The sequence below is a fragment of the Oncorhynchus mykiss genome, chromosome 4 (assembly GCF_057628025.1).
Source record: "Oncorhynchus mykiss isolate SJ-2025 chromosome 4, ASM5762802v1, whole genome shotgun sequence".
In the NCBI taxonomy this organism is placed as follows: Eukaryota; Metazoa; Chordata; class Actinopteri; order Salmoniformes; family Salmonidae; genus Oncorhynchus; species Oncorhynchus mykiss.
Window position 1 is genome coordinate 69,128,485 of NC_143025.1, and position 23,292 is coordinate 69,151,776.

The 23,292-nt window shown below is 46.2% G+C and overlaps 1 protein-coding gene across 2 annotated transcripts; it reads left to right on the plus strand.

Moving 5' to 3' along the window:
- Positions 1 to 89: 89 nt before the first annotated feature.
- Positions 90 to 22,136, plus strand: LOC110522260 (general transcription factor IIIC subunit 2). 2 transcript variants are annotated; one of them, XM_036975838.2, is made up of 20 exons: positions 90 to 235; positions 1,006 to 1,454; positions 1,762 to 1,875; positions 2,015 to 2,369; positions 2,703 to 3,018; positions 3,186 to 3,280; positions 3,420 to 3,497; positions 3,626 to 3,724; positions 3,839 to 4,066; positions 4,231 to 4,342; positions 4,529 to 4,646; positions 14,459 to 14,490; positions 14,678 to 14,807; positions 14,963 to 15,107; positions 16,590 to 16,751; positions 16,965 to 17,052; positions 17,257 to 17,385; positions 17,808 to 17,978; positions 19,470 to 19,577; positions 21,263 to 22,136. In XM_036975838.2, exons 2-20 carry the CDS (start codon positions 1,022 to 1,024, stop codon positions 21,476 to 21,478), a joined length of 3,129 nt encoding a protein of 1,042 aa, XP_036831733.2. In that variant the 5' UTR covers positions 90 to 235; positions 1,006 to 1,021; the 3' UTR covers positions 21,479 to 22,136. The 2 variants fall into 2 exon arrangements, with proteins under 2 accessions (XP_036831733.2, XP_036831734.2); XM_036975839.2 differs by having other exon boundaries at positions 94 to 235; positions 2,101 to 2,369.
- Positions 22,137 to 23,292: the final 1,156 nt, after the last annotated feature.

Genomic DNA, 23,292 nt, shown 5'->3' on the forward strand with positions numbered 1-23,292 from the left:
CTTCGGCACTTCGGGCCCCACCTGTGGCAGGAAAGGTGTACCGCAGCCATGCACCAAGGCAATATTTAGTTTCGAACAGAAGGGGGCAGCAGTCTACCGGGCAATATCGTCACAACAAATAAGGCGGTCTTCCAGCTAGATCCACGCTCTACAGAATACCGATTGAGAATATTACAGATGAAGTACGTTATTATTGCTGTTGGCGGAGATAAGGACTTTGAAGAAGGTTTAATCGGTAACTATAGTTTCTAATTTATGTCACCGTATATCTGTATTCCATCGTAACCTAACCATATTGGCACGGACATGGGGATTCGAACCGGGGGTTAGAGTAGAGGCGCGAGTCAGGCCAACTGGGAAACGAGGTCTACAAACCATGAGCCACGGGACAGTATAGACCCTTGGAAGAAATGTCCGATGTCTTTTGTGTTGTACAAGTCTGCGCGGTTAGCTCATTTTTACCACAGACGCTGTCCTAGTCGGTATTATGACAGACGTCTCAAGAAAATCTATGTACAGTAGGTAGCTACATAGCTAGCTATCGTGTAGCATATTGACATTAGCTAGCTAACTAGCTAACGCCGGACACTTCCTACATAAACTTGCTGTAGCAAGTGTGTAAGTAGCAACTGTAGCTAGCTAGTTATGCCATAAAAGTCTAGTTCGCTAACGTTAGCTTTGTCATCACTAACTATTTGTCCGTTTTTTTTACAACTTTTAGTCGATTATCGGTTTGAATCAATCAACCAGTCAATGCAAATCAGTCAGTGGCCCATTCTCCCACATTTGGGTAGGCTAGTTGGCTACTACATGTGCCCTCGAGTCATCTGCCAAATATGAGTGGTGTGATTAACTAGCCAATAGCCAGTTTAGCTAACTAGCAAGAAATTGTATCATGCAATATACACTGCAGTCATTCTGTGAAATTTGCAAATAAACTACGGTATCTACTGTCCCATGTTTCAACTGGTGAAGTCTCTCCCTCCCTCTCTCTCTCTCTCTCAGGTATACTGTAGGACGTATGCCTGTGACAGAGAGTTGCACAGTTAGGCTGTTGAGGCTGCCTCTCACCAAGAAGAGTTGCTCAGTAAACTTGTCTAGGCTTTCTGTGATAAAGAAGAGGTGCTCAGTAAGGCTGTCAAGGCTTCTTGTGACAGATAATTGGTGCTCCGTAAGGTTGTGTAGGCTACCTGTGGCAAAGAGGTGCTCAGTAAAGTTATCTACTCTGCCTGTGACGCAAAAGCGTTGCTCAGTAAGGTTGTCTAGGCTGTTGATGGCAACCATTGCCCAGAAGTTGGGCAAACAGGGTAGCGAATCCATGGGCTTACCCCATGGAGAGGGGACAGAGCAGCAGACTGATCCACACGAAAAACCTCAGGCAGAGGCGCAGACCAATCCACATGAAAAACCACAGGACACCAATGGGGAGGCTGTCGGTGTTTCATCTGAACAAGGTAAGCAGCAGAGAGAGAGTGACACTGTTTAATAAAGTGAAGTGTCCCAGGACTCCCTAAAAACAGGCCACTTCAATACAACTATGAGCAGAAGTGACGTTTCACTAACCCTTTAACTAACCTTGACCTAATTCTCTTAACCTGCAACGATAATTCACCTAACCTGCTGTGCAAGTTCTTCTAACCTACTACAAGAACAGTCATTTCCTGTCATATTTGTATCAAAGTGGTGTGTTTTTAGGGAATTTTGCGTTCCATACTACATGTAGTGGAGTACAGACCCCACCATGTTCCTATGTTTTCCCAGGCCAGGATGTGCCTCCAGAAGAGCTTCCTGTACCATCTTCCACCCCGGGAAATCGTCTACAGAGAAAAAGAGTCCCTAATCCGAAATATCAGAGAGAACCAGACACGACCAACCGTGAGTGTCTGAACTTAAATAAACTGGTTATTAATATTGTGTACTAGCAGTAGCCTAATATATGCCTAGATGATAACGCAAACCAACTTGCCTCTTTTGTTGCTCTGATTTTATATTTTGGTACATTTTTTCTGCATAGTACAATGTCCTGACTCAACAAAAAAGCCAAGGAAAAAGATGGGCCTGAAAATATCTGTAGTCTCTAACACAGAAACTGACCAGCAGGAGCCTGATAAAAAGACCCCAAAACCGAAACCCCCCAAAAAGACACCACAGAAAAAGGCACCACAGAAAAAGCCAGTGGTCTCGAGCATAGACAGTGACAAGGGGCTTATCAAACAGATCCCTGCCAAGAAGACCTCTGCCAAGAAGATACAAAAGGAAACACCACAGGTCAACTCCACGCCCGCCCCTGCATTCCCGGAACTGAGGGAGACCCCAGAGGAGCCTGAAACCACCCCTAGTGGCAGACCCAAGCGGAGGGCAGCAAAAGCGTATGTGACATCATCTAGTCCCCCATCATTTTGATTCTGTTACAGCAAGTAAGCAGTCTTTGATGGTAACGAGATGATCCTATACAGTATGCCTATTAGTGGTGATTTCAGTGAATGAGCAGTAGTATTATTCTTGTTTGGCCTGTGTTTTATACAGCTACCTTTGACTCCCTATGCTTTTTCAATATCTCATTCACGTTTGATTGTCATGATTATAAAACAATCAGAAATGGCCATCAAATCAAACTTTATCTCTTCATATCAAAGGCAATTTCAGTTTGGAAAAGGTCATGCTCAATTGACCCATTGTTGTATGTTTCTGTTCCATCTCAGTGCATTGCAGTACCTCCATACCCTGGCCAAGGAGGTATACAACCAACCTGACAATGGTACTAAGAACGACTGGGAGTCTAGCCCAGTCCCCAGCCCCAGCTCAACCCAGCCCCAGAAACGAACCAGAGGCAAGGGCAAGAAGAGGAAGGCCCCTGATTTTGACAGTGACAACGCCGCAGAGGATGTGGACTTTGTTCCAGAAAATCAAGACACTGAGGAGGAAAGTGAGGCTGAAGATACTCAAGAAGACTTAGACTTGGAGAAGAGGCACACACCACTGAAAGACCTTAGATCCAGACGCATTTCCAGAGGTCTTGTGAGTGGCATTTTTATTTTTTACAGTAGATTGTGATAAATGGACTAGCAGACAGAGAGATATTGTGAGGGATTTTGCCCACTAGGCGACCACAGGCTGAGACCAATGACAAGCTAAATTAAGACTTTTGTGTTACCGTTGTCATGTTCTATTTTTTTGTCACTCAGTCAAGTCAAGTTCGATACCATGGTCATTCCCCCAATGGACTGTCCAACAACATGATGGGACCCATCTGGATGTGCACCAAAACCACCAAGACCTTGTAAGTTGCTCACCTGTCTTCTATGTAGCAATAAAAAAAAAAACTAGGTTTTATTGCTTACTGCCAGTAGGGGGTGCTCAATGCATTACATTATTCACTCCTGGGTCTTTGGTCCTGGCTCTTTCTGTGTGTTTGACAGCCGTGATGAACACTGTAACGAATGGGTCTTTGCTGAGTGGATGCCTTCAGAGAAGGATTGGCATTGCTTGTCGGACAGGTAGAAATATCATTACACATTTGATTATAACATTATACCTGATCTTCCAGGGAAAAATATTACATGCATCTCACATACCGAGTAACCCAGGAATACATCAAATGTTTGGTATGCGTTTCCCCTCCCAGTGAGGCTGAGAAGTATCTACCGCAGGAGATGATGTCAACAGCCTTCACCTTCTCAAGAGAGGGCATCAGGGAGGAGACTCCTCTGCACAGAATGAAGAGGTAGATCCTTTATAGCGCAATTTTCAATTGTGCTTGCAAAACCAAGGTCTTGATCAAGGCCTTGAGATACTTATATATATATATATACATATCTTACTGTTGTTTATTGTCCAGGTTTGAGTGCCTGCCACCCCACCCTGAGCGCTGGGACATGCTATTCTATACGGGCGGGCCGGTGTGGGCCATGGACTGGTGCCCCTCCCCCGATGGCGCCCCTGCCAGCCAGTACGCTGCCATCTACTGCCACAGGAACCTGGACGACCAACACAGGATGAACGAGTTGTACACCAAACCTGGACTCATCCAGATTTGGGACCTGGGACAACTCCAGTACAACACCAGGTAGGAACCATGGCAATGGCCAGCTAATGGGGATCAGTGTAATATCAGTCTTTCTCTATCTACCGCTACAATCGTCTTGATCTTTCTACCTTTCTCTGGGCTATTTCCCCCACAACATCTCTCTGCTCCATCCCTTCACTCTCACCCTCCTCATCTCTCCCCAGTCCCCAGTCCTCTCCACGGCTGGCCTATGGTATTGCCCAGGATAAAGGCTTTGTGTGGAACCTGAAGTGGTGTCCAGGAGGAGCCTGGGAGCTGCCCACCACTAACAGGAAGGTAGGAACAGCAGCACACAGAAATACACAAAGAACTGATGTGTTAAATCAACATCAGTAATGTCAGTAATGCATAATGGCTCCACATGACTGTAAAAGAGAACTGTATAAAACACACGCAAAAAATAGAAAAATGTACGACTCCCTCTCTCTTTGTCTCTCTCTTTCCTTCTCTCCTCTCTCTCAGGCCCCTCATATGCCCAGACTGGGTCTCCTGGCTGCCTCCACATCAGATGGTCACATCACTATCTACAGCCTGCCTCACCCCGACACACTAATGGCCCGCAGGAAACACACCGCTAAAGGTTAGCATGCTCGTTTAAAGTGGAACTGACAGCGTTTTAACTACTTTGCAGATATGAAACAAACAGACAATCATACTATAAGTAAAAAATAAAAAAATCTAATTCCCAGTTTATTCTATTTGGCATCGATCAAATGGGTGGACAGGCAGGCAAGTTCCCATTCAGTTGTCAAAACGTGGGTTGGGACAAGCATGCATTGGCAGGCAAGCTGCCGAAGGACGAGCAGGATACTACTCCCCATCGTTTATCAGTGGAATTTGTACGACCAACTACAAGCTTAAAATGTTTGAGGGTTCATCTACTGTTCCCTTGTTAGATTTTAGCTCATCTCGCTCTGGCTAGCATTAGTTGTTGATCTTGTGCATAGGCAACTGAGGGAGAGAGCCTACCTTTTCATGGTTGTCTATGCCTGCGACGAACCATCAAACAAGCAAAGCGTCAATACACGGGAAAGATTGAGTCATACTACACCGGCTCTGACGCCCGTCTTATGTGGCAGACTACAAAGGGAAGCACAGCACGATCTAAATCACTTCTATGCTCACTTCGAGGCAAGCAACACTGAGGCATGCATGAGAGCATCAGCTGTTCCGAACGACTGTGGGATCACGCTCTCTGTAGCCGACGTGAGTAAGACCTTAAAACAGGTCAACATACACAAGGCTACAGGGCCAGACGGATTACCAGGACGTGTGCTCCGGGCATGTGCTGACCAACTGGCAGGTGTCTTCACTGACATTTTCAACATGTCCCTGATTTAGTATGTAATACCAACATGTTTCAAGCAGACTACCATAGTCCCTGTGCCTAAGAACACAATGGCAACCTGCCTAAATGATAACAGACCCGTAGCACTCACGTCCGTAGCCATGAAGTGCTTTGAAAGGCTGGTAATGGCTCACATCGACACCATTATCTCAGAAACCCTTAGACCCACTCCAATTTGCATACCGCCCAAACAGATCAACAGATGATGCAATCTCTATTGCACTCCACACTGCCCTTTCCCACCTGGACAAAAGGAACACTTATGTGAGAATGCTATTCATTGACTACAGCTCAGCGTACAACACCATAGTACCCTCAAAGCTCATCACTAAGCTAAGGATCCTGGGACTAAACACCTCCCTCTGCAACTGGATCCTGGACTTCCTGACGGGTCGCCCCCAGGTGGTGAGGGTAGGTAGCAACATATCTGCCACGCTGATCCTCAACACTGGAGCCCCCCAGGGGTGCGTGCTCAGTCCCCTCCTGTACACCCTGTTCACCCACGACTGCATGACCAGGCACGACTCCAACACCATCATTAAGTTTGCAGACGACACAACAGTGGTAGGCCTGATCACTGACAACGAAGAGACAGCCTATAGGCAGGAGGTCAGAGGCCTGGCCGGGTGGTGCCAGAATAACAACCTATCCCTTAACATAACTAAGACTAAGGAGATGATTGTGGACTACAGGAAAAGGAGGACCGAGTACGCCCCCATTCTCATCGACGGAGCTGTAGTTGAGAGCTTCAAGCTCCTTGATGTCCACATCACCAACAAACTAGCATGGTCCAAACACACCAAGACAGTCGTGAAGAGGGCCTATTCCCCCTCAGGAAACTAAAAAGATTTGGCATGGGTCCTCAGATCCGCAAAAGGTTTTACAGCTCCAACATCGAGAGCATTGCTTCACTGCCTGGTACAGCAATTGCTTGGCCTTCGACCGCAAGGCACTACAAAGGGTAGTCCGTACGGCCCAGTACATCACTGGAGCTAAGCTGCCTGCCATCCAGGACCTCTACACCAGGCGGTGTCAGAGGAAGGCCCTAAAAATGGTCAAATACCCCAGCCACCCCAGTCATAGATTGTTCTCTCTACTACCGCATGGCAAGCGGTACCAGAGTGCCAAGTCTAGGACAAAAAGGCTTCTCAACAGTTTTTATCCCCAAGCCACACGACTCCTGAACAGGTAATCAAATGGCTACCCGGACTATTTGCATTGTGTGTCTCTCCCCCCCAACCCCTCTTTTACGCTGCTGCTACTCTCTGTTTATCATATATGCACAGTCACTTTAACTATTTGTTCATACATACATTACTACCTCAATTGGCCCGACCAACCAGTGCTCCCGCACATTGGCTAACCGGGTTGTCTGCATTGTAAGTAAGCATTTCACTGTAAGGTTGTATTCGGCGCATGTGACAAATAAACTTTGATTTGATCAATAGGACTGTAAAGTTCCCAAAACGTGGTATTTATATATTTGCATTCAGGTGTATTTTGTGCCTTTTGGAAAATGCTTTCTACCGATCTAAAGTCGCGCTGTTGCTGCTGCCTGTAAACACACAGTGGGGCCTGTGTAAGCAGCTGAATTTGTCACTAGAATCATTTACCAAAAAAGTCACTGGAAGAGTCTGAATACTCACAAAATATTTTTGGCAACACTGCCTTGTGGCAAATGGCTTATTGGCATAAAGGCCTACTGCAGCTCTGATTGGCTATGGTGCACCGGTCTGTGTAGAGTCCGGTCCTGGATAAGATATGTTTTTATTAGGTTTTATATACTTCAGTGTCTACTAATTGTCCAAACGCATGTCTGCTTTCCCACTCTGGGCGACTGTTGTGATCAAGCTCTCCATAGCCGATGTGAGCATGACCTTTAAACAGGTCAACATTCACAAGGCCGCGGGGCCAGACAGATTACCAGGACGTGTAGTGAGCATGTGCAGACCAGCTGGCAAATGTCTTCACTGACATATTCAACCTCTCCTTGACCGAGTCTGTAATACCAAATGTTTTATGCAGACCACCATAGTCCCTGTGCCCAAGAAAGCGAAGTTAACCTGCCTAAATGACTACCGCCACGTAGCACTCACGTCTGTAGCCATGAAGTGTTTTGAAAGGCTGGTCATGACTCACATTAACACCATCATCCTGTAAACCCTAGACCCACTCAAATTCACATACCACCCCAACAGATCCACAGATGACGCAATCTTAATCGCACTCCACACTGCCCTTTCCCACCTGGACAAAAGGAACACCTATGTGAGAATGCTGTTCATTGACTACAGCTCAGCATTCAATACCATAGTACCCACAAAGCTCATCACTAAGCTAAGGACCCTGGGACTAAACACCTCCCTCTGCAACTGGATCCTGGACTTCCTGATGGGCCGCCCCCAGGTGGTAAGGGTAGGCACAACACATCTGCCACGCGTATTCTTGCCCCTTAGGGGTGCTTGTTTAGTCCCCTCCTGTACTCCCTATTCACTCATGAATGCGTGGCCAAGCACGACTCCAACACCATCATTAAGTTTGCAGACGACACAACAGTGGTAGGCCTGATCACCGACAACGATGAGACAGCCTATAGGGAGAGAGAGACCTGGCAGTGTGGTGCCATGACAACAACCTCTCGTTCAATGTGAACAAGACAAAGGAGCTGATTGTGGACTACAGGAAAAGGAGGGCTGAACATGCCCCCATTAACATCTACGGGCTGTAGTGAAGTGAGTTGAGAGTTTCAAGTTCTTTGATGTCCACATCACCAACAAACTATCATGGTCCAAACATACCAAGACAGTCATGAAGAGGGCACGCCAACACCTTTTCCCCCTCAGGAGACTGAAAAGATTTGGCACGGAGCGTGCAAAGCTGTCATCAAGGCAAAGGGTGGCTACTTTGAAGAATCTGAAATATGAAATATATTTTGATTTGTTTAACACTAATGAAAAACCCTTGAATGAGTAGGTGTGTCCAAACTTTTGACTGGTACTGTATATACTAGGCGTTGTCAGAGGAAGGCCCAAAAATTTGTCAACGACTCCAGTCACCCAAGTCATAGACTGCTCTCTCTACTACCACGCGGCAAGCGGTACCGGAGCGCCAAGTCGAGGTCCAAAATGCTCCTTAACAGCTTCTACCCCCAAGCCGTAAGACTCCTGAACATTTAACCAAATGGCTACCCAAACTATTTACATTGACCCCCCCCCCCCCTTTGTTTCCACACTGCTGCTACTCGCTGTTTATCATCTATCCATAGTCACTATATATATATATATATATATATATATATATATATATATATATATATATATATATATATATATATATATATATATATATATATATTGCTATAGAATTTTCACTAATGACTTACTCTGTCATTCCCAAACATTCTATGAAAATGTGAAAATGATCGCTTGTCAAAAATATTTAAAAAGGCATAGAATAGAAGATTTAATGTTGCTAAAACGCTGTCAGTTCCACATTAACACACGATAGGACCAAAGCAACTGACAATTAAGACATATATATTAGTCATTTGTGATAGATATATTATAACAGTAATCCGTGTCGGAATCGAACCTACTCTGGTGTTGTGGTTGTATGTGCTGTTCCAGAAGGGAGCAGTATTGTCATTCAACAGCCTGAACTTGGTCCTGCAAAACAGTCTTTATAAAATCAATTTTCATGCTGCTCATTGAAGTGGCCATTTTTTTTGTTGCCAAGTCACATAAGTACATATTCACTTCATTTTTTGCATTTTTTATGTAAGGGCACATAAACATCATGTTATTATTAAATCATATGCCTTAGGATATTTACCATAAAAATCTATTGACATCTTCCGTAATAGGTGTGCGTGTGTGTATATGTTTTCGTGTCTGTGCGCATGTTTTAATTTTCCTTGTATGGCCCTACACATTTCTGTCCCCCTCATCCTGCCTCTCCAAATCTCCCTTGGGATCACATGATCTTTGACCAAGTTAATAGTCCCTCTGCTGGGGCTGGGGCTGGGCTCCCCCCCCCTCCCCCCCCCACTGCATTATTCTCCCATTGTTCTGCTGATGCATGGACTGTCCACACCACGAACACTGCATCCTCAGACAACTAACACTGTGTGTCCTTTTGCTTCCGTATGTTTGTGTGAGCGTGTGCTCATCCTTCTATTCATCTCTGCAGTAGGTCGAGAGAGAGATGGAGGGAGGTGATAAAAGAAATGGAGGGGATGGTAGGGTGTATAGGGGCAGACAGAGGGTGAGAGAAAAAAGAGAGAGTTGCTTGCCTGGAGTCATCCTTCACGGATTCAGCTCTCTTACAGTCTGGCAGTAAGTGCTCCCATTTCCCCCTCTTTCACATTTTACTGGTAATGCACTCCAACGTGCCATCGACATAGCAGTATCAAACTCTGCATTACAGTGCGTTTATCACAGTGACCTATATATGAATGGACAAAGCTATGGATCACGTGACACCATTCATTGTGAAGACTCCATAGCGAATTAAAGCCCAATTAAATCCAGGCAGTTTGAACTCCAGGAAGTGACGTGGCAGGCTAGCTCAGGGATGCCCCCTCATTGAGTAACTTGAGTTGAAGGTGATTGTCTTCTAAAAGTGTGTTTTATTTACACGAAGATTAAGCATAAAAATTGCACTTTTCCCGTTTGCTTAAATGTGGGGGGCACACCCACATTTCCTTCTGTGTAAACAGTGGTAGATTTTGTTGTAGGAAGTCTCGCTTGAAGTGTAAATTAGCCAGCTGTCTAATTTAGCAGCAATATGTTGCGGTTCAGACAAAAGTTGTATTCTGACGTTCCTAGAAGTTACATGTGCTTTTTTTTTGTGTGAAGCTATATGGTATGGTTATTTTCCGTCACCAACCACCAGAACAATGCCCAACCAATACACAGACTCCTAATGTTGTGTCCTAAAGCTAAAGGCGGCAGGTTTTCTTTTTTTTTGTTGAATTTTTTGAATTTTGTGGTATCCAATTGTTTTTAGTAGCTACTATCTTGTCTCAATGCTACAACTCCTGTACGGGCTCGGGAGAGACAAAGATCATGCGATACACAACCCAACCAAGCCACACTGCTTCTTAACACAGCGCGCATCCAACCCAGAAGCCAGCCGCACCAATGTGTCGGAGGAAACACTGTGCACCTGGCAACCTTGGTTAGCGCACACTGCGCCGGCCAGCCACAGGAGTCGCTGGTGCGCGATGAGCCAAGGATATCCCTACCAGCCCTACCAGCCAACCCCTCCCTAACCCGGACGACGCTAGGCCAATTGTGCGTCGCCCCACGGACCTCCCGGTCGCGGCCGGTTACGACAGAGCCTGGGCGCGAACCCGGAGTCTCTGGTGGCACAGCAAGCACCCTTAACCACTGCGCCACCCGGGAGGACAGGGATCCTGTTTTCTGATAACAATACCTAGATAGATAGACCAGTAACTCTGCCATGACCTTCCGTGGCTTCAATGAGAGAGGCAGTCTTTCTCTGGTTTATCATGAGGCGCATACTTTTAATGAGACATCGATATCCACTCCCATCATAATGGATTCACAGGGTTTTAAAGATGAAAGGACTTAACTCACAACATTCTAATTCTGAAGACTTTTACACCTCAGTGACTGGAGCTGTAGACGTTTTAGTAGTGTGTAGCAACAGTGAGCGCTTGGCAGTTACAACAGATACCGATAGATCAGCTGTATAATATGGTTGCTTATAACTAAGCAATAATATACCACAGCTAACGCAAGGCGGAGCGCCTGGATACAGCCCTTAGCCGTGGTATATTGGCCATAAGAGGCGGCAGGTAGCCTAGTGGTTAGAGCATTGGGTCAGTAACCAGCAGGTAGCCTAGTGGTTAGAGCATTGGGCCAGTAACCAAAAGGGTGCTGGATCGAATCCCCGAGTTGACAAGGTAAAAATCTGTCGTTCTGTCCCTGAACATGGCAGGTAACTGTTCCCTGGTAGGCCGTCATGGTAAATAAGAATTTGTTCTTAACTGACTTGCCTAGTTAAATTAAAAAAATATATATATAAGCCGATAAGGTGCCTTATTTGTATTCTAAATGGTTTAACAATGTAATTAGACCAGTAACTTTTTGCTATTATAAACTGGTTACCAATGTAATTAGAGCAGTTAAAATACATGTTTTCTCATACCCGTGGTATACAGTCTAATATATCACGGCTGTCAGCCAATCAGCATTCAGGGCTCGAGCCACCCAGTTTATTATATACCATAGACTGTAAGGAGTGACTTGACGTAGCATTGGAGAGGTAAATGTCTGAGTGTTTTGCTGTATCTCTTACAGATGACACTACACTGTCCTGTTAAGATTAAGCTCACAACATTGGTCAAATGCATATGCATACAGATACAAGTTGTTTTGGAGAGGTGCGGGAGGCTGCCATGCTGGGCGCTGTCATGATTTGATAGCAGCAACCATCCGGTTGACAGCTCACTCCCCAACAGAGTTTTCTCATGTGACCCGGGATTCGAACTGGCTACCCTCCAGTTGTTGACTCGCTTCTCTAACCGCTTGGCTACCTGCCATACAGTCTCCTCCCCTATGAGGCTCAACAGCCTTGGGGGTGATGTGATAAAGACTATGGTCATTAGGTTGATGATGTTTATCTGGCCCATCCATCATTTACACTAGAAAATACCTGCTGCATCCCTCATAGTTGTGCCAATTTGAAGTTAACTTGAATGTTTTTCAAAGCAGAACCAAATGAACCATATCACCAGGATACACTCATAACTGCATATATATATATATATATGAGACACACAGACACAGGGTAGCCAGCCAGGCAGGGCTCACTCCAGGAGATAAGAGCAGCACTGCAGAGAGGGTCTGATTCATGGACCTGTATAGCGTCAGGACCTTGCGTTTTTAGCCTTGTTCTTTCTATAGCACCGGTCTTAATTTATCACTCTGCCTCAAAGGTTTTATATTTATAGAGTCACAGCTTGTAAGTGTCTGTCGGCCCTATACAGGCAGTTCAGAAAGCTGGAGTCATTCACTATGGGGTCAGAATGCTCCCTTCAGTATATCAGGTTGGGGCCAAATTTTCCGGTGCTCATTTTGAGCAGTTTGTGGATGCAGCATTGTTTTTTTTGTTTTTTTTTCAGTGCACTAATTCACTGACTGTTCTTTTCCTCTTTTAGTGCCCTTTCTATCAGTTAATTGTTGTCATGCCCCATTGTACACAGTTCCACAGCAGCCTCTCCCCATCCCCCAGGTTTCTGAGCTGGGGGATGAAAGGTTACAGTTTATGGTCAGTGCCCTGAGAAGTTACATTTCGGTTTTTGGACTGTTGAGAGGGAACGCTGGGCCCTGGCTAGTCGTTCTTCATGTCCTGCCAAGAGCTAGTCTGGGAGAGCTGGGTCACTACACTGAACTATGAAACCCTCAGTCACAGCAGGACGGGACAGCCACACCTGTGACGAGTGACATTTAGGGCACCTTGTGCTGCCTTTCTGGAGGGCCGGGTGTGAGGCTAGGAGAGGGAATGTAGTGAGTTGTCTACATTTAGCCATGGAGCTAGAGAGATGGGGGGGGGGGGGGGGGGGGCTTTTAACAGACTGATAGAAAACGCGCCACATCGGCTGGATGAAATGCAAATTAGATCATCAAATACCCATTCTGTAATGCCGTCGCTGTAATTTAGCATTAATGTGAGCCAGCCTGGTCTCTGTTCAGAAGTGACAGGGTTAAGGGATCAGATGCTTGTGCGTGTGCGCTCACTATCTGCGAGACTGTTTGGGGCAGATAATTACAAATAGCTTTTGGTGCCCGTAAAAAACCTGCCGGGTAAAACAAAAAGGGCCTATCTCCTCCTTGCTCAATGAAGATAATTTACTAGCTCGTTCCATCAGACAAGGATCTATAATTGAAATGACAAAGAAGATGCATCGCTACGCAGTTGTTAGTGTTGGAAGCCATGAATTTCAGCCTAGTACCCGACACCTTTCTCCCCCAAACCTGTCACTCACACAGGCCTCAATCAGCCTATGGGGAAGGGAGGCTGCTGTGTTTGGGTGGAGGGGGTCGAAGATTGGGTGGGGGGGGGGCAGTGAGGCGTGATGCTGTATCGACCCCCATCGACCTGTAGGGGGTGGAAGAGGTGGGGTAGAGAGGAATGAGACCACAGGAGAGGTAGCTGGACCTGAAATCCTCCACAGACTAACACTACTCTGTCAGACACCCAACCTTTGCCGTATGCCTCCTGTTAGATATAAAGTGTCGTGAACATTCCAGTATTGTACATATTCCAACGCCATGTTGTTATTACAGCCTTTTGTAATAAATAAATACATCTTCAGCCACAAATGCCTCGGTATCAGGCTAGTTTAAGTGGCTGAGCTAATAGACCGACAGACGCAGGATCCTAACAGTAGCCAGATCTCAGACAAATCCAGGGAAGGAGACTGGTTCTCTGTGTCTGGGCCAGCAGAGTGGCCAGTCAGATCTGGTGTAATGCCAGGAGAAGAAGGTTCAGACTCTTGAGTGTCTGCTTCTATTGAAAAACAGTAGTCAGATGGACAGTCAGTGCCATGTCCAGTCAGTGATTGAATGGGTCCGGAACACATTCATCTGGGGCGGCAGGGTAGCCTAGTGGTTAGAGCATTGGACTAGTAACTTAAAAGTTGCAAGTTCATATCCCTGAGCTGACAAGGTACAAATCTGTCGTTCTGCTCCTGAACAGGCAGTTAACCCACTGTTCCTGGGCCGTCATTGAAAATAAGAATTTGTTCTTAACTGACTTGCCTAGTTAAATAAAGGTAAAATAAATCTCGCAGAGCAGATAGACATGGCCTGGGATTCTGACGGTTTTTAACACCATACTGTCTTTGGAGAGGGACTGTGATTGCTCAGGGTGAATGAGATTGTTGATTTAAGTGTGTGTTCACACTCCACAGCCCAGTTTGTTAAATTACAATCTGTAATAAATCTGTGTTCATGTATTGAGTTCCCATTAATAATCATAGAGTTTATAAATAATATTCATGTGTTTCCCAATAGGTGGAGCCTGCCCAACACTGATGATCTGCCAGGTAGGCTAATATCTGATCTCACCTCTTCGTAGAGAAGCATTTTAATTTAGCCCATCTTCAACTCTCAGCAATTATGAGAAAGAGAAAACACTGTCCACACACAAAATGTTTTATTTGAAATCTTTTGAGATGCTTGTCCTGCTGGTGTGTACAAATCTAATTGTCATTTGTCCGTGTGTGTGTGTAGGTACAGGGTGTGATCACTCTGAAGCGGGGCTCCTTCAAGACCAACCACGATGAAAAGAATAACCAGGTTCTCTCCATGGACTGGCTGCCTGTCAAACCTCACAATATCCTGGCTGCTGGCTTCTATGATGGTATGACGACAACACATCATAGTCCAGGATGCCAATGAGGTGTCACCTGTGAAACGGGCGTCCTGTGGTGTGACTGTCACCGTTGCCCTTGTTCTTGAGCCTACAGACTCTACCCCACAGACTCGTATCCATGTCCTGCTGTCTTCCCCCTGCAGGTACGGTGGCCCTGTGGAACCTGTCCAGTAAGTCTATTCTGCAGCGGGTGCGTGCTCCAGACCGCTCCTTCACCCTCTACCCCTACCACTGCTTCATCGCCCACGACAACGCCACCCGCGCCCTCAGTTTCTGCCACGCATCCAGGTAAGCAGCCGATCAGAGCGGAGGATTCAAGGGCCCGTCTCCAACCACTAGGTTCTGAAAGCCTGCCCAGCATCACGACCAACTGCACCAAAGATGTAGGAAAAAACACCATGCAGTATGACTTCAATCCGTAGTATGAGACTGCATCAAGCTCAGAGACCAGAGCCACCATTACCATTCTGAGCATGTAGGATGTAATAAGCAGTGACCTTTTGGCAGTGAGCTCCGCGCTGCGCCATGCGGCTGTCTTGAGTCTGCTGGAAGGTAAGCAGCAAAGTTGGTTTTCCTAGCTGGCTGGGTCAGGGAGGGAGGGAGGAAGGGAGAGCAGGAACAGTGGGTGGTGGATGAAGCCAAGTGTAAAGCTCACGTCGCATCTCGCTACCTCTCCGGATTTCTAATAAACACTCTCTCTGCTAAAACACATTCCCATTATTGGAGGATGGAGGGGGAGCAGAGAGGTACACCGATGGTGGATCTGCAGGCAGAGAGGAGGGGAAGGAAGATGTTACGCTCTGTGATGTCGCGACTCGTGTAAACATATAGACGTGTGAGGGTGGAGGTAGGGAGGGGAGAGGGGCACACAGCTGTCAATCCTGCCCCACTCCAGATGCTCTGTCGGGTATAGACTCTAGAGGGTACGTCCTTTTGGCCAGGGGCCTACGATCCTGGTCATATAGTCTCATGAAGGCAGTGGCAGCACACAAACCGAGCTCCAGAAATCCGCCATACAAGACAGCCTCTGGAAGTTTCACACCTATCATGGACGAAAGGGATGGGATCTACCCCTGGTCTGGTCCCAAACAATACCACTCAGTTTACTGGCTAGTGCGCAGTGCCTGCCCCTCCCTCTCATTAGCACCGCCCTGTAGTAAGGTGTAGAAGAAGCGTAGCCTCCCAGGCCATGCATCTCCTGTGTAACAGAGCAGAGAAATCAAATTGGCTACCTAGTAGAGTATGAAGGCAAGGTGTTCCTCTTATTTCACTCCTCAGTCGGCTGCATACTGAACAACCACCAGCAGCTTCTAAACCAGGTTTATTAGAAAGCTGTAAAGATCTGCGGCAGTATCATGAGTCACGGGTTAGAGTGCAACCGTAGCAGCGGGTTATTCTCCAGTCTATGGGCTGGCGTTATGGAGACACTCGGGGGGGGGGGGGGGGGTCCCGCTGGGTTGTTTGGTAGGGGACAGACTGCAGGCATTCATCTTATCTGGCTGGCTGGCTGAGTTTTAATGAGGGATAATGAAGAGCTACTGTACAGGACACTGGGCTGGCTGACTGGAGCTGTCCCCTCCCACGTTTCTTCCACCTCCATTTCCCTCTCTTTTGTGGTGAGACTGTCTGCCATCTTCTCTCTGCCTTTTCTACTCTCCATCAGCTCCGCTGTCTTCCCTGTCCTCCCTCCTGCTGTTCTTTCCTCTCCTTATCCCCTCCTCTCATCTCGTCTCCTCTCTCCTCCCTCTCCTCTGCCCTTCCTCCTCCTAGAGACCTCATGGTGACGGCGGGTGATGACAGGCTGGTGAAGATGTGGGACCTGAGGAGGACCTGGGAGCCCTGCCAGTCCTTCAAGCGCTTCCTCTCCACCGAGGCGGCCTGGCCCCTGCACTGGGCTGGAGTCTTCATCTCTCAGGAGAGCACCTACGCCACGTGAGTCCCTCTCTCCTCTCCTCCTTCCAATTCAATCGACATCTTACCTCTCCATTGTCGTCTCCTACCCCCCCCCCCCCCCCCCCCTCATTCCCCTCTGTGTGTCTTGTGTAATCAATACCTTGTGCTTGTGAAGGGTGTTCTACTGTATCACGCTTTGTTCTTGGTCTGTTTTGTCAGGGGACCTGTTTAATTTTTCGTGTCCTCCTTCAGGTTTGGCCAACATGGACTCAATTACTTTGACTCAGGGTATCTGGGCTTCAAGCCACTCTTTCTGGTGCCACGGAAAGGGACCATGTGGGTAGGTGGGGAAACTGGGACAGAAACCAATTCCACTGTAGTCCCTACCACTATTCACTTCTGTAGACTGCTTATACCTCTCAAATCCTTCCATATCTGTTTTAGTGTAGAGGGACGAGGGGTTGAGATGATTTTTGGGCTGCACACCATTTCTTGGTCCAACCCCCTTCCTCGTGTTGATTGGTCCATCTTGGTATTTCTGCAGAGCCTGTCGATCTCTGATTGGCTGAACACAGCTGTGACGGCGGACTCGGTGGGAGACGTGATCATGGTCCTAATACCCAACCTGTTCAACAACCCCTGCTACCTCAAACGATCCATCGATCGCAGATTCGTAAGTACCCTGTCCAGGCCTGCCTCGCACCACACACAGATATCTCCAAAATTAGCATTTCTAAAGTCGCCATTACCAACCGGGTGGTTCTAGCCCTGAATGCTGATTTGGCTGAAAGCCGTTTTATATCAGACAGTATACCACAGGTATGACCAAACATATATTTTTACTGTTCTAATTATGTTGGTAACCAGTTTATAATAGCACCTAAGGCACCTCGGGGGGCTAAGGGCTGTATCAGGCATTCCGCGTTGTGTCGTGCCGTAGTATATTGGCCATATACCGTAAACCCCCGAGGTGCCTTATTACTTAATTATACACATATTTCATGACATTGACTTACACATTAAAGACTGCAGTATGAATGTTAATCGAAATGGGTCCATCTTTTCTCTTCAATCACATTTGTTTTATTCTTTCAGCCGGTGTTCAGAACCGAAATGGTCCAATTGAAAGAAGAAGTTGAGGAGAATGAGGGAGGAGTTGGAGAGAAAGGAAGTGGTTCCACCAGTAACGGAACATCCCATCATACACCTCAGACCTACAGAGAGACAGCCCAGAAGTACTACCTCCACTACCACGACATGGACATGGTGGGTTAGGGTTAATACAGAGGAAGGAGATGTTTACGCACAAACACATTCGGCTGTTTGAGTGTGTTAAATCTCTCTAAGCACAAGACTGCCTGAGCTCTGCATTGTAGGGGATTGTGTGTTTGTGTGTCAGGACCAGACTGCAGTCCATGAGCATCTGATGATATAAACCTGCCCGGTGTGTTTATGCACAGAGCACATGTGGTCTGCTAGACCCAATAGGTTTATTAGATGTGTTGTATCTGACACACCTGGGGGAACCGAAGGGCCCAGGGCGCATCTGCAAAACGCCATCCCTGCTCACACGCTGGTGCCGTCGGTTTCTACAACAACCCAGAAGTGCACCTAGTTGTGGCCCTTAGCGACGGCCGACTCCTGGGTTAGGACTTGATTAAGTGTTGCACCCTTCATTAATTTATACCGCACCCTCCTTCCCCCTCTCCCTCGCCACCGCTCCTCTCTAGGGCTCCTCCATCTGTTCCCCTGCCTTCCGCTCCACCGGCCCTGTCACTGCCCTGCACACACACCACCCCGAGTCGCCGTGGCCTAAGCACGTCCATTACCCATCGGGCCACGGCCCACTTACCTTTGACGTATGTCACCTGACTAGGGCCTTTTGTTAGGGAGGGAGGGGCGGGGGATGTCATGGCCAGGGCAGTGGAGTTTATTCTTGCTGCTTGACATAACGCTCCACTTACTCAACCCCTGAGAGAAGCGCTCTCTTGGCCTCAATCTGTCTCCCTGGCTGTCCAGTGTGGGAAACAACATGCTAGGGTTGACTCTTTGAGGGTTCAGAGGGCTGTGGCATTTTACCATGGGCCACTGCTACAGCATAGGTCAGTGGAGATGAGGAGCATTTGGTATTTTATTAGGATCCCCATTGGCTGTTGCAAAAGCAGCATCTGCTCTTCCTGGGTTCCACACAAAACATGAAACATAATACAGAATGACATAATACAGAACATCAATAGACAAGGACAGAACTACATACATTTAAAGGCACACTTAGCCTACATATCAATGCATACACACAAACTATCTAGGTCCAATAGGGGAGCGGAGCTGTGCCGTGAGGTGTTGCTTTATCTGTTTTTTGAAACCAGGTTTGCTGGTCATTTGAGCCATATGAGTTGGGAGTTCCATGCAATAAGGGCTCTATATAATACTGTACGCTTTCTTGATTTTGTTCTGGATTTGGGGACTGTGAAAAGATCCCTGGTGGCATGTCTGGTGGGGTAAGTGTGTGTGTCAGAGCTGTGTGTAAGTTGACTATGCAAACAATTTGGGATTTTCAACACATTAATGTTTCTTATAAAAAGAACATAAAAAGAACATCAACACAGAGAGAAGAAATGGTCCAAAAAAAAATGCATTTCTAAATTCATCTTAATTTGTGATACAGTGACTATTGTTTGATAGCTCTGTATTTGGGTGTGTCCGTTTTGTGGTGTTTTAGCTTGTAATCAGACGATTGAACTCTTTCTCTTCCAGAGAACGTTTAAGAATGCCCAGAGCCGATCTCCGTGGAAGCACATGCAGGTTGCAGAGGCCAAAGGGGGACCGTGTCTGGACCTAATGCCTTTGGCTTCACTAACTAAGGTATGTCTAAGAGTACAAAACATGATTCTCTGACTGCATTCCACCTTCAACAGCTCTTCCGTAGTTAATGTTTTTACTTGCTGGAGCAGCCAAGCTGAAAGCTGTGTGAATGTGATCTCTTCTGACGGAAGTTATCATCAGACCCCCCCCCCCAGTCTGCATTAGGCCCAGCTGGGACAGAGGGAGAGACTCTGATGGCCAGGCAGCGATAAAGACAGAAAGTAATGAGCTGTAAAATGAGGAATGTGTCACCCCGGGTTTGATTGGAGGGATGCGAGGAGAAGAGTGCCATAGGGATGATCTGTTGTTTCACTATGGAGTGATGGAAACGGGTGGGATTCTCCCAGGTGACACGGAGGAGAACCGGAGGCCACTATTCATCATGGCAAAGTCACTTCTTAAACCAGCCTGTTGTACCACTGAGCCTTTAGTCTTATTTGAAATGCATTTTCTTGTGCCTTTCTCGTATGTCCAGTAAAGTAAAAGTTTTAGGCAACTATTTGAACTTAGAACTATTGGTTATTCACAGAAATCGCTTTTCGAGGGCCACAGCGACTTGTTGACAAACATTTCCAATTGAGGCACTATGCTATAACAGTGATAGCAGCCCATGGATTGGTCATGGAGCCAGGCAGTGACTCTAGGTTAGTGCTAATAGAAATATCAGTAGTGTTGTTATCTAGTCTAATGATGCTGGCCAGGCAGGATTAAGCTGTGGATTGAGCAGATCTCCTGATTGGGAATTGATCAGCTGGGTAAAGAGTTGCATTGGAGCTCAACGCTGATGTCAGAGTGCATTCGCCCTCTCTTAACAGGGCTCCTGAATAGCACTGCGGTCTAAGGCGCTGCATCTCGGTGCAAGAGGTGTCATTACAGACCCTGGTTCGATCCAGGGCGTCGTCCGGGTTAGGGGAGGGTTTGGCTGGGGTAGGCCGTCATTGTAAAATAATAATTTGTTCTTCACTGACTTGCTTAAGTAAGTAATGGCTTCAGAGAGCATTTGGTCGAGTTAAAGTAGCTGTCTCTGATTTCTATGAAATATAACCTATAATTTAATTACTCTATGAGTTAAATAGTTTTCCATCCCAAAAATTGTGATTAATAAGTATGTTAAAAAGCGTACTTTCTGTGTTGGTGGTGCGGGCGTATACTGGTCATAAAGAAATATTCATGAGTATACCGCTGATTGGCCAGCTCGTTCTCCTCAGTAGGATGATATCCTAATTTTGAGGTGTTCTCCAATTTATGCTTGGGCTACAAAAACAGCATAGGATGAGTCCACAACATAATATGAGTTAACACAATATGACCATTTTCACTGGACAGTTGTTTTAACAGCAGACTTACTCAATCTCCACTGTCTCAAGTACAAGCACTGTTATTTATTGGTTGACAGGCTCACCTTATTCCCTCATCCTTGCCGATTCCCTTTAAACATGTCATGTATGTTTTATTGGGAGAGGGATATTTCTAGTTTTGGATGTGTGACTGTTGAGTTGAAGACATGAACATAAAACATAACATGTTCATTTGTATCCAGTTAGTTGCACATGCAGGAATCAAACCTACATGTCTGGTGTCTCAAACACCATGCTTCAAACATCTGAGCCATCTGTAAATAAATCCTAAACCATCATCTGTGTTCTCTGACTGTTCCCACCCTGTTCTCCTTCTCTTCTTTGTAGGTCCGTTTCAACCCCAACCTGTGTGCCCAGAGCTGGGTGTTGTCTGGGGGCCAGGCGGGCCTGGTAAGAGCCCACTGCCTCAGGGCCATGAACAGCTCTCACATTAACAAGATGGTGCAGGAGAGCCAGGCCCAGTTCAGCACCATGTTCCCCCAGGACACGACAGACAGCCAGGGGGACGCCAGTGCCGTCAGACACACCACAGAAGAGCTGTAGGTGTAGGTTCCTGGAGGTCTGCTCCCTGTAGCGCTCCCTCAGTGTACTGCAGTGTACACCACTCCCAACTTCCTAAAGACTCAAATTAGGGCTTCGTTCTAACTTTGGATCCACCCATAGAACATCCATGTCAAAATGAGATTTTCATGGAAGTTTGAGTTACAGGAGTGGATCTCATGGTAGGATCCAGCTCCCAAGGAATGTGATTGGCTGCTTTGTTTGGACAGTAAGCCCACTGTGTTTTTATCTTCTGCAAGACCACAATGTTTTTATATTTAACTTATTTCAAGACGGAAAAAATTCATGCTATTTTGCTAGAACTTGTAAATGTTTTACTATTATTTTTATATAAACATTTTTGTTGTTGTTGGTGTGAATACATTGTGAACTGAGGACTGACTTGAAGGGTTCTTATAGAACCCAGACTTGGCGTCATTGCAAAGCTATAGCACTTTAGGGTTTTTCTGTTCATTCATTCTGATTATATTCTGCCTTTCTTGCCGCTGTTCCTTTTCTATCACACACTTTCAGGTCCATGACTTCTGTATATCAGGTATAAACCATGTTTTAGATGTATTTGTCTCTGAGCCAATGAGTCTCTAAGTATTTTGTCTGTCAATGTCTGTTTATTAAAATTATAATTTCAGTCTTTTCTAAATCTCATATTCCCTGTTTTTTTCCCCAAGTCTCAAGGCCTCCTGTAGTTAGTAAATGTACTGAAAGTCTGTTAAGCGTGGACTTGGTTACTGTGATAAAAGCCTGATATGTGTAACTAATCGTGGGTTATCGCTGCAGTGATCCATCCCTGTGTGATAGAGGCTCCATTCTATGTGACTTATACCTTATTTAAGAGCTGATGATGAGCTGATGATGGCGGAAAATAGTCCAGGGAGGATGGGACCCGGCGGTAAGAAGGCAGCAGCAGTAAAAGACTATTAGCAGTACTGCCTTATCGACTGCAGCATATCAGCGGTGAAGCATTGATCTATTCTCAGCGGATAGAATGGAGACTCAATGTTCTTTAGTTTACCATACTAGTGTTATGAAAATGTTCATGAATTTGACCACTTTTAAAGTGGACCTGCATCAATGATTTCAAAGTCACTACATGAATTACAATTGAAAAACCCATTTCATAAAGCTACAAACTGAACTATATTTAGTAACTTTCTTTGGAGAGATGGTGATTGGGTATACATTGGCATTTGGTGGTCTAAATTCTGTCTTTAATTGCCATTTCCTGAAAGTCACTTCCCACACGCCAACTCATTTTTTTCAGCTTCAGAATCATCTGCATTCACCACATTTTGTATGGTTATTCTTAGATACACTCACCAGTCAGTTTTTTAGGTACATCCATCTAGTACCGGCTCGAACTCCCCTTTGCCTCAAACAGCCTGAATCCTCCGGGGCATGGATTCTACAAGGTGAGAGAAAAGTTTGTTTTGCTCGATTGGTATCAAGGGACCTAACGTGTGCCAGAAAAAACATTCCCCACAACATTATACCACCGCCACCAACCAGTACCAGGCAGGATGGTTCCATGGACTCATGCTGCTTACGCCAAATCCTGGGATTTGTCGGACCAGGCAGTGTTTTTCCAGTCCTCAATTGTTCAGTGTTGGTGATCGCATGCCCACTGGAGCCACTTCTTGTTTTTATCTGATTGGAGTGTAATTCCGTGTGGTCATCTGTTGCAATAGACCATCTGTCACAAGGATTGGCGAGTTGTGCGTTCTGAACTGCCATTCTGCACACCCCTGTTGTACTGTGTCGTTATTTGTCTGTTTGTGGCCCGCCTTTTAGCTTGCATG